Source organism: Trachypithecus francoisi, unplaced genomic scaffold, assembly GCF_009764315.1.
Source record: "Trachypithecus francoisi isolate TF-2019V2 unplaced genomic scaffold, Tfra_2.0 Lachesis_group2, whole genome shotgun sequence".
Taxonomy (NCBI): Eukaryota; Metazoa; Chordata; class Mammalia; order Primates; family Cercopithecidae; genus Trachypithecus; species Trachypithecus francoisi.
The window spans coordinates 116,630,808-116,645,334 of NW_022681465.1; the positions used below are offsets into that span (position 1 = coordinate 116,630,808).

At 47.1% G+C, this 14,527-nt stretch overlaps 1 protein-coding gene across 8 annotated transcripts in view; it reads right to left on the reverse strand.

Annotated features, from left to right (window-relative positions):
- MAPK9 (mitogen-activated protein kinase 9) overlaps positions 1 to 14,527 on the reverse strand; it is a 62,864-nt gene that overhangs the window by 11,961 nt on the left and 36,376 nt on the right. For 5 of the 8 annotated variants that reach the window (XM_033180266.1, XM_033180259.1, XM_033180262.1 and 2 more), the window contains 3 exons: positions 7,709 to 7,874; positions 6,158 to 6,229; positions 1,281 to 1,463 (listed from right to left, as the gene is read on the reverse strand). In XM_033180266.1, the coding sequence (XP_033036157.1) occupies positions 1,281 to 1,463; positions 6,158 to 6,229; positions 7,709 to 7,874 (421 nt within the window). Of the gene's footprint in view, positions 1 to 1,280; positions 1,464 to 6,157; positions 6,230 to 6,569; positions 6,642 to 7,708; positions 7,875 to 14,527 lie in introns of all 8 variants that reach the window. The other 3 variants (XM_033180260.1, XM_033180263.1, XM_033180265.1) reach the window with 1 other exon arrangement.

The window sequence follows — 14,527 nt, forward strand, 5'->3', positions numbered from 1 at the left end:
AGTCAGATGGCCACTTTCATGACAAACCAGGTTTCCAAATGTGGTTTTACGCCTCTGGATCTGCAAGGGGAAGAGAAACCTGGGGCCCCAGGGTGGTGGGGAAGAGCACCAGGCAGCCTCAGACCAATGTCTGGGCAGGGCCCAAGGCTGGGAAACCACAGCAAGGAAGGTGGCAATTGCTGAGCTGCGGGTGGCACTGCCCAGAGTGTGGGCATGAGGCATGGGGGAGTACTTTTCTCTAAGTCACATCAAAATGAAATTAGAACAGACTTTTTAAACCATGCAACAATCTCACATTCCCACAGGATAAAACATTCACAGATGCTTCTGGCTGGCCTAGCTGTATACAGTGCTGGCAACTTACACTTTTTTTTTTTTTTTTAAATCTACAGATTGGTATTTAGAAAAAAAAAAACAAGTTCAATAACTTAGTTAAATATAAGGCTCACCTAGGTTTTGGCAATTGAAGTTCACAACCTGAGTAAGCACAGGAAAGACTGAGGCTTTTCTGATTAAGGCACAGTTTACCTTAATTTTTTTTTTTTTTTTTTTTTTGAGACGGAGTCTCGCTCTGTCCCCCAGGCTGGAGTGCAGTGGCACAATCTCGGCTCACTGCAAGCTCCGCCTCCTGGGTTCAGGCCACTCTCCTGCCTCAGCCTCCCAAGTAGCTGGGACTACAGGCGCCCGCCACCACGCCCAGCTAATTTTTTGTATTTTTAGTAGAGATGGGGTTTCACTGTGTTAGCCAGGATGGTCTCCATCTCCTGACCTCGTGATCTGCCTGCCTCGGCCTCCCAAAGTGCTGCGATTACAGGCGTGAGCCACCGCGCCCGGCCCAGTTTACCTTAATCTTAATGTGGACAGAATCAAATATGTTCTTTTTCCTTAAGCAATCACACCGTAGTAAAGGGTGCAGGAGAAGGTAGGGAGGACCTTTTCTATGGAGTGACTGTCACATGGCTCTGACTCTAGAATCTGCATTCAAGGGTTCTTTTCACCTGAAAACTTTGTGAATTCCAGTTGCTGTAACTGTAACAAGATTCTTTCAGATAGATTTGATTATTTTTATTTTGGCCAAAGGCTTCAATTAAGCCTTCTTATGGAGGATAAAGCTTCTAGACCTTTAAGCTTTCTCTCCTCAGTGCCTTCATACCTCAGACTTCTGGCCTAAAATGACTTTCTCTCCCAAAACTCACAGGTTTTTTGAATACAAACATGAAAGACTGAAAGCGCCACCTGAATTACAAAACACAAGTCTAAGAAAAAAAAGGCTATCTTACTTTTTATTTTGTCTCGCTCAGACTCTGATGGGAATATCCAATCTGGAAAGAGTTCTTCGAATTTGATTCCAGGATACTTTGGTCTGTTTTCTACATAATTCCTCACAGTTGGCTGGAGTTTCTTCATGAACTCTGCTGATGGTGTTCCAAGCTGCTCAATGACTTTATTCCACTGATCAATATCTAAGGAGTCTCTTGAGGAAAATATAACTGGAGTGCCTTGTATTCACAGTACATGCAGCAGCAGTATTTGAGTCATCTTTATACCTATCGGCTAGGCCACCCCACTGGATCAGCAGCAGAATTTCGAACTAATATTCAAATAAGGTTTGGGTTTCCAAGTTACACTATTTTTTCAAACTCTTCCACTCTGCGTCTTCATAAACTATGACACAGCTTATTAAATCAACACAATGAAGTCTACACACCTTCCCACTCTAGTTCAAAATAAAGTTTATCTTGTAACTAAGAATACCTATGGCAAAAATGATTAAGCATGAAACTAGATAAACATTACATAAGCCAACTGAAATCAGTTTTCACACTAACGCTACCTCAGATTCCTTCACGGCTCTCTGAAGAACAGAGGATCTCGAGGGACCTGTGGAGAGACCTGTCTGACCCCCTCAGTTTACAGCCGGGGAATCAACCAGCTGGGCTTCGACTGAGCCTACCGACAGCTGTCAAATGACAGACAGTCTGTTTTACTTGGAATTGACTCTTCCCAACCATCACTGCAATACCGAGGTAATGCATTTTATTTCCTTTCAAAGTGTGTGACCTGGGTTTCAGACTCAACTCTGCATTCAGCACTCACAGTGTGTCAGGAAAGTCAAGCTTCCTTAGGGGTCCATTTCCTTCTTTGTTCAATGCAGACATTACCAGCTTTGCCTATTCCACAGGGTGCTTGTTAGGCTTGGGATAATTAGGATTACATGTGGGAAAGTGATACTGAAACTGTACTCAACTATACAAGAGAATGCAAGCAAGAAAAAAACAGCATCAACAGCAGCTTCAAAAAGTGCTCACTGAGGCATGTCTTAGAAAAATGAACTTACATTACCATGAAATAACCTAGGGAACTGGTACATGAACTCCGTTCTTCCAAAATGTTATACTTCCAAAGACCTGCTCGGGAAATGGGTTTCTGGCATTCAATTCACTAGCAAATTCTCCTTCTTACTCCTGTTTCATACATATTGTCAAATCAGAATTATGCCCACATTTTATTTACCTATTTAGCCAAAATGTGAAAACTGTCTCACATCTTTTCCTGTTGCCACACACACACACACACACACACACACACATATGTATGTATGTAGTCTCGCTCTGTCGCCCAGGCTGGAGTGCAGTAGCATGATCTCGGCTCACTGCAACCTCCACCTCCCAGGCTCCAGTGATTCTCCTGCCTCAGCCTCCCAAGTAGCTGGGACTATAGGCACCTGCCATCACGACTGGCTAATTTTTGTATTTTTAGCAGAGATGGGGTTTTGCCATGTTGGCCAGGCTGGTCTTGAACCCCTGGCCTCAAGTGATCTGCCTGCTTCGGCCTCCCAAAGTGCTGGGATTATATAGGTGTTAGCCACCGTGCCTGGCCCGCCTTACACTTTTGATACCTCTTCTGCATGCTCACTCCCACAGATTCCCCAGGATGCACCCACCCAGCATCTGTGTGCCATTTGCCATACAGCCACCAACTGGGCTCCCGGCTACACCTAGCCTGCCCAGCTCTAGACTAACCCTCATGCTTACTCAAGGAAGAGCTCCCTCAACTCTTCCTTCTCCAACATCAACATTTTGCACTCTACCAGTACATTTCATCACGTTGGTAACTGACAGTGTTTTCTCCTGTGTTAACATAGTAGCTGCTTTCTTTTGGCCTCTACTACCTATCGCTCTATCTTATTCCTATTTGCAGCAAAACTTCCATAAAGAGCTGTTGGTCGGGCGTGGTGGGTCACACCTGTAATCCCAGCACTTGGGGAAGCCAAGGCAGGTGGATCACAAGGTCAAGAGTTCAAGACCAGCCAGGCCAAGATGGTGAAGCCCCAGCCCTACTAAAAATACAAAAATTAGCCGGACGTAGTGGCAGGCACCTGTAATCCCAGCTACTCCAGAGGCTGAGGCAGAGAATTGCTTGAACCCAGGGGGTGGAGGCTGCAGTGAGCCGAGATTGCGCCACTGCCCTCCAGCCTGGACAACAGAGTGAGACTCTGTCTCAGAAAAAAAAAAAAAAAAAAAAACAGAGCTGTCTATACTTGTGTCTCTAATTCCCAGCCTCTCATTTTCTCTCAAACATACTCCCATCAGGCTTTCTTCCCTCCACTCCATAAATGCTGTGCCCATCATGGCTGCCAGCAGCCATTACGAGGCCCAGCGGCCAGTCCTCTGTCCTCATCTCCTCATGTGAATGAGCCTCCCTCTGTCACCATGCTCTAGGAGGAGGGGTCGCTGGAGTGCCTTCTCCATTTCCTTCCCTATTCCCTTTGTCCCTCCACCTCAAGGGGGCTAAGTCCTGGGTCCTGGTCTCTTCCTCCCCTGCAAGCTCTCGCTACCAGTCCTAGGCTTCAAGGCTACCAACAGATGGATGATACCCACTTTGATCTTTCTATCCCAGACCTTGCCCCTGAATTCCACAGTCCAACAGACATCTCCAAACCCTAGCAAGGCTCCTTGAAGGATCCAACTTCAAAGCAGAGTACAAGCCCATCTCCCCGGCCACACCCTCCCAGCCTGCTGGGGGCCTCCGCCTCTCCTCTGGATGATGGCAGCCTCTGCTCTGGTCTCCTGCTCTGCCCTGCCCTTGAAGATCCAGCCTCAATTCAGCAGCTGGGAGGAGCCTCTCTGCATCTAAGTCAGACTAGGCACCCAGAAATGGGCAGGTGAGAGAAATATCTGCTGGATTAATGATAAAGGACTAGAAATTAAACCAGTTGTGAGAGAAGCCCCCCAGATTCCCCGAGAGGCCTCCACCGCAGCATCCCACAGATGGGAGGGACAGGGGACAGATGGGAGGGCTGGGGGAAGGGGAACAGTAATTCCAGCAAGCTCAGTGGACCCTGTTGTCTAACTCTTGTGAAGCTGCAGGCAGACTGCAGGTCTCCTGTTTTACAGAAGGGGAAACCAAGGCTCAGAGAGGCCCTAAATTTCTCAAGGACGCTTGGCTGCCGAGGGGAGGAGTCTGAGCTGGGGCCCGAGGTAGCCTGGCTAAAGCTTTCTCTTTCTCATAGGCCACCACAGGGACAGGAGCTCCTTTCTACCCCAGGTCACAAATTAAAGCAAACCTCTGAGACCCTCAGTCTGATTTCTGCAACTTTTTTATATCTCCCAAATTTCAATCTAATACTTGAAAGAGTTGGCAAAATTTTCTTTAGAAAAATGATGTTAACCTGTGTGTGACTTTTGGGAATAACATTAGCTAACCTTATAGATAACACCATTAATTACTGACATTAATGTTAATATGTAAAGCAGGAATTTTAAGTTACTTACTAAAATGCACCAAAAAGTACTCACATTTTTCATTGTTGTACTTTTTGAAGAAAACATTTCTTAATAAAACAAGGAATGGCACAAAATGAATAAGAATTGAGACAAACTGAACATTAAGTATATATTTCTAAATTATTAGTCTTTTAATTCCTCAACTTTCCCTTTTTAATTAAGTTCACTTGCAAAATAAAGACTTCCTTATTTATAGGTTGAAACAAGTGAATCTGAGGTAAGGCTATAGAAACTGCTAGAAAATTTACTAGAACAAATAAAATATTTAACTTGACATTATATAATCTATGATACAGAAAATGTAAAGAAAGGTAAATAAAATGAGAGGAATAAAAATATTTTCATTTCAAGTTTGCATTGTGAAGAATTTATGTTATAAGGAGACCACTCTGATAAACTTATTAAAATCTGAAATTATCTTCCTAAGATACACACAAAACACTGACTACAGAGCTCGCTTTCCTTAAAAGCAACCATCAATCTGCCCAAGGATGGAGACTAATTTAAACTTTCGTAACGAAAACAAAGTCAAGGACTAATGAAAAACTAAGTGGTTAAAACACAAATGAAAAAGGGAAGATGTGAAGAACCATGTTAGGGTAAAAAATACTAAGGATGGAAGAATGGCAAATGAGGAAAGAAGGCTATCGTAAAAACTAGTTATTCTCCTTTCTGCTGTATATCTAACACGACTTGCTGACTACAGTATGAGTTTATCTCTTTCATTTTACATGTATTTTGACTTCCCCAGTGTGTCACAAAATAACCCACCAGATTTTTTTTTTAAATTCTACAAAATGTCAGCACAGTAACAAACAAGAAAGTTTAACATATTGTTCCTCACAAAATTTTCATTTTAATCTCTTTCACTTTTATAGGTCTTTTATAATGTGCTTCAGTTCTTACTTTGCGGGAAAATATTTCAATGCATACCAGTAACTAACAAAATAGTACTTAATTAAAGCACACAAGCACATGAGCCTATTAAATTTAGATAGCATCTTTCCTAGTTAAATTAATGGAATAAACTAAGTAATACAGTATTTTCATTTAAATATCAGAATATACTTATCAAAGAGTAAATAATTTCTTCTATATGGCCAGCTATTTTTGGTAAAATTAAGCTAATATAATTGATTTAACTTAACTCTAACTCTCAAAATCATCACAGGTAGTCAAGCTAAAAATAAAGAATAAAATTGAACAACTTGGTTTGTGACACTAATTAACAAATAGAGTCAAGCCCCCCTTAGAACACAGTCTGGAGTGGATGACGACATTGTCCTCGTGAGCGCCCGTGCAAGCAGGAGGTCACGCTGCCTGAGGCGTTATGGAAAGCAGGGCGGGGCCAAGGCCGCGGGGAAGGATACGATCAGTGCCTTGGAATATCACACAACCTTTCACCAGCTCTCCCATGATGCAACCCACTGACCAGATATCAACTGAAAATAAAATGAAATGATAAAATTATGAAGTGTCATGAACAAAACAAACGTGAGGAAAAGGATTCTAACAGTGTACTAAACACACAAATATGGAAAAATAAATTGCTAGCTAAGGGTGAAATTTTACACAATATGAATGATTGCTGACCTCTAGTTTAGCCTTCAGTTTGTAGCAATCTGGGGTTTTAGTGCCAAAGAGTCCAATACTTTATAGCTTAAAACAAACACACAAACAAAAAACCAGAAACAAGAAGTGCCTGTGAACACAAAGCTTTTCAGGGTCACATGCCCACCCCCAGCCTCCATGGCCAAGTGCCAGGTCCCCCGTGAAGGATACAGTCTCTTCCCGGGAACAGGACTTTATGGAGGACCATTTCTGCCATGATGCACCCGACAGACCAGATGTCCACTACCAAACACCAGGGGATTAAAAACCAGCTAGAGTCCCACATCCCTTTTCTCCAAACCCCCTCCCAGAGACAAACCCAGTAAGCGTCACTAGCTTGCCAGCGAGAGCCTCTGTGCATTGTTGACACCACACCTCCTGAGCGATCACTTTCTAGACTGCCCCGTCAGAAAGGCAGCAGCACTCAGTGGGAGAACTGACTGTTGGCGCCGGTTGGCTGGCTTGTAGGACTGCAGGGGAGGCCTTGCTAGAGGAGCCCAGACTTCCACAGTGCCCACCCTCATCTGTGGGGCCCAGGCCTCAGACAGACAGCAGAGCCCTCTAAATGCCCTGCTGGTGGGCAGAGGGGAGAGGCGAATAGGGGATCAAGTTTTCTCTCTTCCACAGGAAGCACATAAAGCTGTGCCTCTCAGGGCGAGAACACAAGCTACAACCCAGCCAGATGAACTTGTAGCAAAACTCATTTCAGTTGACCTGGGCAAACTTTCAGTCTTTTTAGAAACAAGTAAGCGAGATTTCGTTATTTTCAACAAATTTGCTAAAAGCCAACTTTCAAAGAGCTCTGATATTGCTAGAATAAGCTAAGTTTTGATGTAAAAAACACCAATTTTACATGAGAACATGTATTATTCCATTTATATCAAATTCAAAAAACCAATATGCAGACCAACAAATCAAGCTGATCCAGGGTACTGGAGATCAGGAGATTGGCCAGCCCCATGTGCTGCGAGGGGGAGGGGCCGTGGGGAGGCCAGAGCTGCTGGTGCTGTGGGTGTGCTCACGTCAGCTGAGCTGCACACTCAGGATCTGCACACTTGGCTGTAGGTAGGTTAAACTGATTAAAAAGTTCAAAAATATTCATTTTAAAAGTGAATGTTTAAGAGAGGATGATTTTAACCAACGGAAAAACACAACTAATTATTTCTTATCTCTGGATCATGCTATATTCTATGTGTAGCAGTCCCCATGGTATACACCATATGGTTCAAAGGAAAGAGAAAAAACTCGAGACCACCACGAGAGCAGTTTCTAAGCACCCCCCAGCCTCCTCCAGCCCTGGCTATGCTCACCGTTCTCTTTGTAGCCCATACCCAGGATGACTTCGGGCGCCCGGTAGTACCGGGTTACCACGTAAGGGGTCATCATGAAGTTGGTGCAGGCCGTCCGGGCCAGGCCAAAGTCAAGGATCTTCAGGGTGCAGTCTGATTTCACAACGATGTTGCTAGGCTTCAAATCCTAGGAAAGCAACGGGTTAAATCAGTCAAATGAACGAAGCACACTAAATAAACGACTTCGCATCCGTGAGGGTTGTGAAGCCAGTGTGAGAGTGCAGGGAGTGAACTGACTCTGAGATTTGCTAACAATTTTGGAAAATCTTACTCTCAAATTGAAACTAAAACAAATCAGCCTAAAGCGGTCAGATGGTGCCCCTCACCCTCAGTGGAAACCTTCATGGCTCTCCTTTGCCCTTTCTGTGGTCTCGCAGGCCCTCCATCCATGCATCTACATGTCCAGCACACACGCCCCCCTCCCACCCTCCACACCTGGACTTGAGCTCCCCAACACTCTGACTCTCTTCTGCTAAGGTCCTTATGCTCACTATCAGTCCAGGGCAGTGCTGTTCCATAGACAATGTCATATAATGCGAACGATGTGTATAATGTACGTTTTCTAGTAGCCATGTTCAACAGCATGAACAGAAATAGGTGAAATCTTAATACAGTGTATTTTATTTAACCCAATATATCCATAATATTATCATTTCAAAATGTAATCAACATAAGAAAAATACTGAGATATTTTACATTCTCTTTTTGGTAGTGAGCCTCTGAAGTCCAGTATATATTTCACAAATGTAGCATGGCCACATCCTGGGTGCTCTACAGCCTCTTGTGGTTAGTGGCTGCCATACTGGACAGCACAGGTCCAGAATCCTCCCAACCTGGAATCTTCCCATGGCTCTTTCTCTCCTTGGAAGAGCAATTCCATGATCATCCACCTCCAGTCTTCTCACCTCTGCCACAAGGACCCACCAGCACCGGTGCTGCTGTCTCTATCCATACGTGGCACAAAAACTTACCTGCTCATCTTCCAGTTGCTACCTCTCTTCCCCTCCCCAGTGCTGACTCTGTGAGCAGGGCACTGGCTGTGCTCTCAGCACTCAGAAGAATGCCTGGCGCAAGCAGACCCTTGGGAAGTGTCTGCTGAATGAAGACACACGTCATATTCCACCCGACTTGCAAAGCCTTAACACAACTTCTGCAACCTTTTCCCTCATAACTAAGGGACTTTCTTCCTGCTGATCCTCCACCCTAGCCCCTTCCTCAGGCCTTAGGAATTTGACTTTTGCCTGGGGACTTCAGCCTGCAAACTCAATCTAGAAACTGTGACTTGTAAACAACCCATATCCATTCTTTTCACAAGAGTAGTGTACCTGCAATGTTAAACTGCCAAGCCACTGACACAGGGTAAGGCGTGAGGATACTTTACCTGGGGAGCTGCAGGTTCTGTAACACTGCCTAACACCTGACTTTAAGACATCTCAACGGATGGGCCACAAGGGGGTTGCAGGTGTGCCTCAGTGCAGGCTGTGGAGCTGTTATCAGGGCAAGCAGGAAGCCATTTCAACATTTACAACAGTTACAATCACATTTCAATGCTGCTAAATGGTCTATTTCTAGGCTTCCTAGATTCTGTAAAATTTAAATGATCAACATATAATGTTTAAAAATGCAGTCACAATCTCTACCTGGCCCCAAAAAGAGGCCCCCAGGCCTCCATTCCACCTTAGGGTACTGTGCAGACACCCCCAGCAGGCCTGAGAGGAAGAAGCCAGATGCATCCCACATGAAGGAGAGCCGGGGAGAAGCAGCCCACATTCAACCAGGGGCTGTCCACTGTGAGGACTTGGTCATGGAGCTAAGACCAAATGAACCAATTTTTTTCTCGTTTCCTTTTTTAAAATCAAAGAATATGGCAAGAACAGGCATTTTAGAACACAAATTACTAACAGATAAAATAATGCTCAATCTCACAAAACTCTTTTTTAAAAACCCAAAATGAAAGCCCATTTTTAGTCTATCACGTGGCAGCGACGGAAAGCAAGCAGCCGTGGCGCTGGCGGGAGACGCAGAAAGAGGCGCTCCCTCAGGCCGCGGAGGGTGTGCAGTGGGCACTTTCCCTCCAGAAGGCTGATTTCTGAGGTGTGAAACGCACACTTCACCAGCCAGCAGGCCCTGAAGCCCAACCCACCCAGAACTGACAGCACAGCCACAGGAGCAAGGATGACAAGGACAGCCTGGTTCTACCAAGGACAGACGCAGCAGTGGAACCATCTCCAAAGGCTGCCCGCCAGCTCTGTGAACCCCAGTGCGCCAGAAAACACGCTCATCTGAAGACGCTGCCATCTGTCAAAAAACTGTCATCACATACTAATTTAGCCGGAAAAGCACACTTCACTGCCGTCTGCTGGAAGACGGTGGTGATAAAATCCCAAGCTTGCATGGGTGCTCTGTGTGGCCAATGGGGAGGTGGCTAAGGAGGTCACAAGGCTCCTAGAGCTCTCCCCGCACCCTGGGACCCTCTCTAGGCACCCCCAAAATACAAACTGAGACAACTTCCCAACACCTCACTTCAATTTCAAGGACAGCAGAGGGAAAGACAGTTATGTCCCTTCAAGTCTTGAAAATCACTCAGAACAAAGATGACAAATGCCAAGTAAACATCCAAGTGATGCCTGGCTCGGGGCTTGGCTCCCAAAAAGCCTGGAACCCAACGCTACCCTGTGGGCAGCAGTGAGGGCACCACAGCACCCGCAGCACGAGTGGGGCAGGTGCTGACCTCCCCCACTGCCTGCTCGACTCTGGGATCCAGACCCATTGCTTGAGAGGTATCCCAGGAAGGAGCATATCATGACAGGTGTCCGCTGTCTGGCCTTCTCTGGTCCTTCCCCACAAGTAGCTGTGGCCGTCCACTGGGTAAGGAGAACAGCCAGGCACTCTTGAGGATGAATGGACACAGCTCTAAGTAGACACTGAAACCCGAAGACCCCAAACGCAATCATGGCTCCTCCACTTGCAGAGTTTGTGGGGTCAGGTCAGAAGTGAAGTCTGGGCCAGTTCTCTTCTGGTCATGTTATGGGAGGGTGGGAACATTAGCAAAGCCTTAGAACAAAGCTGTAAAAGAACATTGCTGTCCAGCCTGCACGTGTGTGGTGCTGCCTGGGCCTCTCTTCTAAGCAGTGTGGAGGATGCATTTGCCCGATCAACACGCTGCACCTGAGGCCTTATTAATCTGCTCCAGCAACCGCACCTTGACCCGTACAGCAGCTGCAGCCAGGATTGCCAGTGCCATAAGCCTGTGGCTGTCGAGTCATTCGCCAGAATCCATGCAGTTTCTTCAAGGGCTGAACTAGTGAGTTAGATGGGAATGCAAGAGACCACTGTCCCCGCTCCCCTGAGGCTTCCATGGTGGCACTAATCTCTTCCACCCACCCGAGCCCTACAGGGCGTGATCTTGTTCTTGATTTGCTATCTTGGGGGCAGTTTCAGATTTCCATCTGGCCTTCCCGTTGTGATGACTTACTCGCAGGCCAAGGAACTTGTGTGGGGGTTACTCCAACTGTCAAGGGCCTCTGCTCCAGCCACACATTGAGGACTGGGGAGATGGCCACTGGGTGGCCTGGGACGCTGTGGCACACTGAGAGCCACCAGACACAGACGGCTCAGGAATGAAGGTCTGGGACACATGCCAGGTAAGCCACAGAGGCTTCCCGATGTGAGAGCTGAGGGTATGAATAACAGGAAAGGGGGAAGGGCGAGAGCCAGCAGAGAGACCACAGTGACGGGACTACAGGGGGTCCCACTAACCTCTGTCTTCCCGATTTCCCCTGAGGAAGAGAGAACCATGGACGCCACTCCCAACTTATGTGGAGAAGTAGAGCTGAGGGGGCCAGGGTGGACTGTGGGGGCCACAGAAACGCACTCCTTGGTTTCCCACCACAGGAGTGGGAGTGACAGATGCCCCAGTGCGGTGTCTGCACCCATCCTATGTCCCTGCCAGGGCGTACCTCTCACAGAGCTGTCAGCCAGGGGCCGATCGGGCAGGGGTGCTGAGGCAGGCCTGTTCCTATGTGACACTGGAGGCCTCAGAGCTGCACCACAGTCTGGACCGGCCCTTTGAGGGGCCAGGACTGCACCTCATTCAGCTGGTATTCGCTGCCTCCTCTGGCTGCTTCCCCTTCCTTCTCCCAGCCAGTCCCTCGCCTGTGTAACCCCCCGTGGCATGCTGATGTCGCCCACGAAAAGCCCCCACTCTACAGGGACAGGAAGCTGCAGGACCGCACCAAATGCCATGGCTGAGCGAAGGGAATGCCAACCTCCACAAATGGCCACGACATCCAGGAAAGGCTCAGCAAGTGAACCACAGGTGCTATGGAGGCGGAACGAGGCAAGGGCAGCACTTGGAGTTTTCTTTTTATTGAAAGTCCAAGTTCATAGCAGTTAGATACCCCAGATCCCCACCTCCATCCCAAAAGTGAGGCTCCATTCCTTCCTCACTCCTGCTGGCCCTTCATGCAGAGAAACTGACGCCCAGCTTCCAGGTGCAGGGCCACAGGTGCAGCACGCAGTCCTGTGGGCACCAAAAGGGAAGGCACGGCGAGGCCTGCCTACAACAGGGCTGCCCAGAGAGTCTGCGCTCTGCCACATGAGAAGCCCAGTCCCACGCCACAGCGCTGTACCCCAACAGCCAGACTTACATCCCTCCACCAAGGGACTGGAGGGGCCTTTTCCAGAGAAATTAAATGGTGCCCAGAGAAAAAACCTACAGAAGGCGACATCTGCAGCTGCCTGTGGCCCAAGAGACACCCATTCTTTAACAATCCACCCATTCACTCAGCACTTCCAGTCAGCCTCTAATGCTTCAATCTTTTTTTTTTTTTGAGATGAAGTCGCGCTCTTGTTGCTCAAGCTGGAGTGCAATGTTGTAATCTTGGCTCACTGCAACCTCCGCTTCCCGGGTTCAAGAAATTCTCCTGCCTCAGCCTCCCGAGTAGCTGGGATTACAGGTGCCTGCCACCACGCCCAGATAATTTTTGTATTTTTAGTAGAGACGGCGTTTCACCATGTTGGCCAGGCTGATCTTGAACTCTTGACCTCAGGCGATCTGCCTGTCTCAGTCTCCCAAAGCGCTGGGACTACTGGCATGAGCCACCATGCTTGGCCTAATGCTTCAATCTTAAACATGATCCAACCAGACATTTGGGGAAAGCCTTGCATGTAACAGGGAGGGACCTAACACACTAAAAAAGGAACTCTGGGTAGAGAAAGACAATGAAGGGAGTGATAAAACCCTTTAACAAAAGCTTATCCTCAGAGAGAATAGTATATCCCTGAAACAAGAACAGAATGCTGTAAAAAGGAACTTTTAAGAGCAAATGAATGTCAATTAACTCGTGCTTCAGAGAAAAAGAATACAGAATGGAGTTAAGAGGACATTCTGAAAGAAATGATATAAATTTCTCAGACCTCTATAACATGTGCTTCCAGACTGAAGGCCAAGTGCCCAGTAAAACTAAAGAAAAAATGTCCGTATCAAGGCATACATCAAAACGTCTCAGAATACAAGGAATAAAGAACTGAGTTTAAAAGTTTCCAGAGATAAAACCAAACCAAAACCCCAAACCACAGCACTTAGAAAAGGTTAGTCATCGGCCGGGCCTGGTGGCTCACACCTGTAATCCCAGCACTTTGGGAGGCCGAGGCAGGTGGATCCCGAGGTCAGGAGATCGAGACCATCCTGGCTAACACAGTGAAACCCCATTTCTACTAAAAATACAAAAAATTAGCTGGGCGTGGTGGCAGGCACCTATATTCCCAGCTACACGGGAGGCTGAGGCAAGAGAACGGCATGAACCCGGGAGACAGAGCTTGCAGTGAGCCGAGATTATGCCACTGCACTCCAGTCTGGGCGACAGAGTGAGACTCCGTCTAAAAAAAAAAAAAAAAAAAATTAGTCATCAGATGACACTAAGGCACTCCGGAGCCATGCTAGGTGCCTCGCTACCACAGGACTGCATCTGCCATTCTGAGCGCAACTGATCTGTAACTAAGAATTCTACACACAACCATACTACTCACCATGTGAGAGGGCAGAATAAAGAGTTTCAGACATTTGAGGCCTCAAAAAATTTCTCTCCTCTGTGGCATTTTTAGGAAGCTTTTGGAGGATGTCTCCTACCAAAACAAGGGGGTAATCTGAGAGACAAGGACAGCCAGCAAGGAATCCAACACGGGAGGGAGATGAAGGAAATCCCCAGAAAACCACCAAGGGAGATCCGGGGCAGCCCCTTCAAGCAGGTGCAGGGGCAGTCAGTGCAAAAGGGAACACGGCTGAGGCTGCAGGGAGGTTCCTGAAGAGATGAAACTGATGAAATACCCAAGACATCTGCATGTGCTGAGAGAAAATTTAGATGCCTGGTAGAAGAGTTAGGGCTGAATTACCAACAAGAACATAGAAAACTATCTCCCAAAACAAACAAAAACCTCAAACAAATAAAAGATAAGTGTTTGTTAACTCCAGGGACCAACAGGTGAAAGGGGAAGGTCTGCTGTGCAAAAGCATTTCCATGCTCACGATGATGCAGTTAGCCAAACACCATCACATCTGCCAGCCTGGGAGGAGGGCGAGGAAGGCCAAGGGTGAGGGCTGGGTTGGTAAGAAGCTAAATCAGCATCTTTTTTTTTTTTGAGACAGAGTCTCGCTCCGTCTCCCAGGCTGGAGTGCAGTGGTGCGATCTCAGCTCACTGCAAGCTCCACCACCTGGGTTTACGCCATTCTCCTGCCTCAGCCTCCTGAGTAGCTGGGACTACAGGCGCCTGCCACAACAC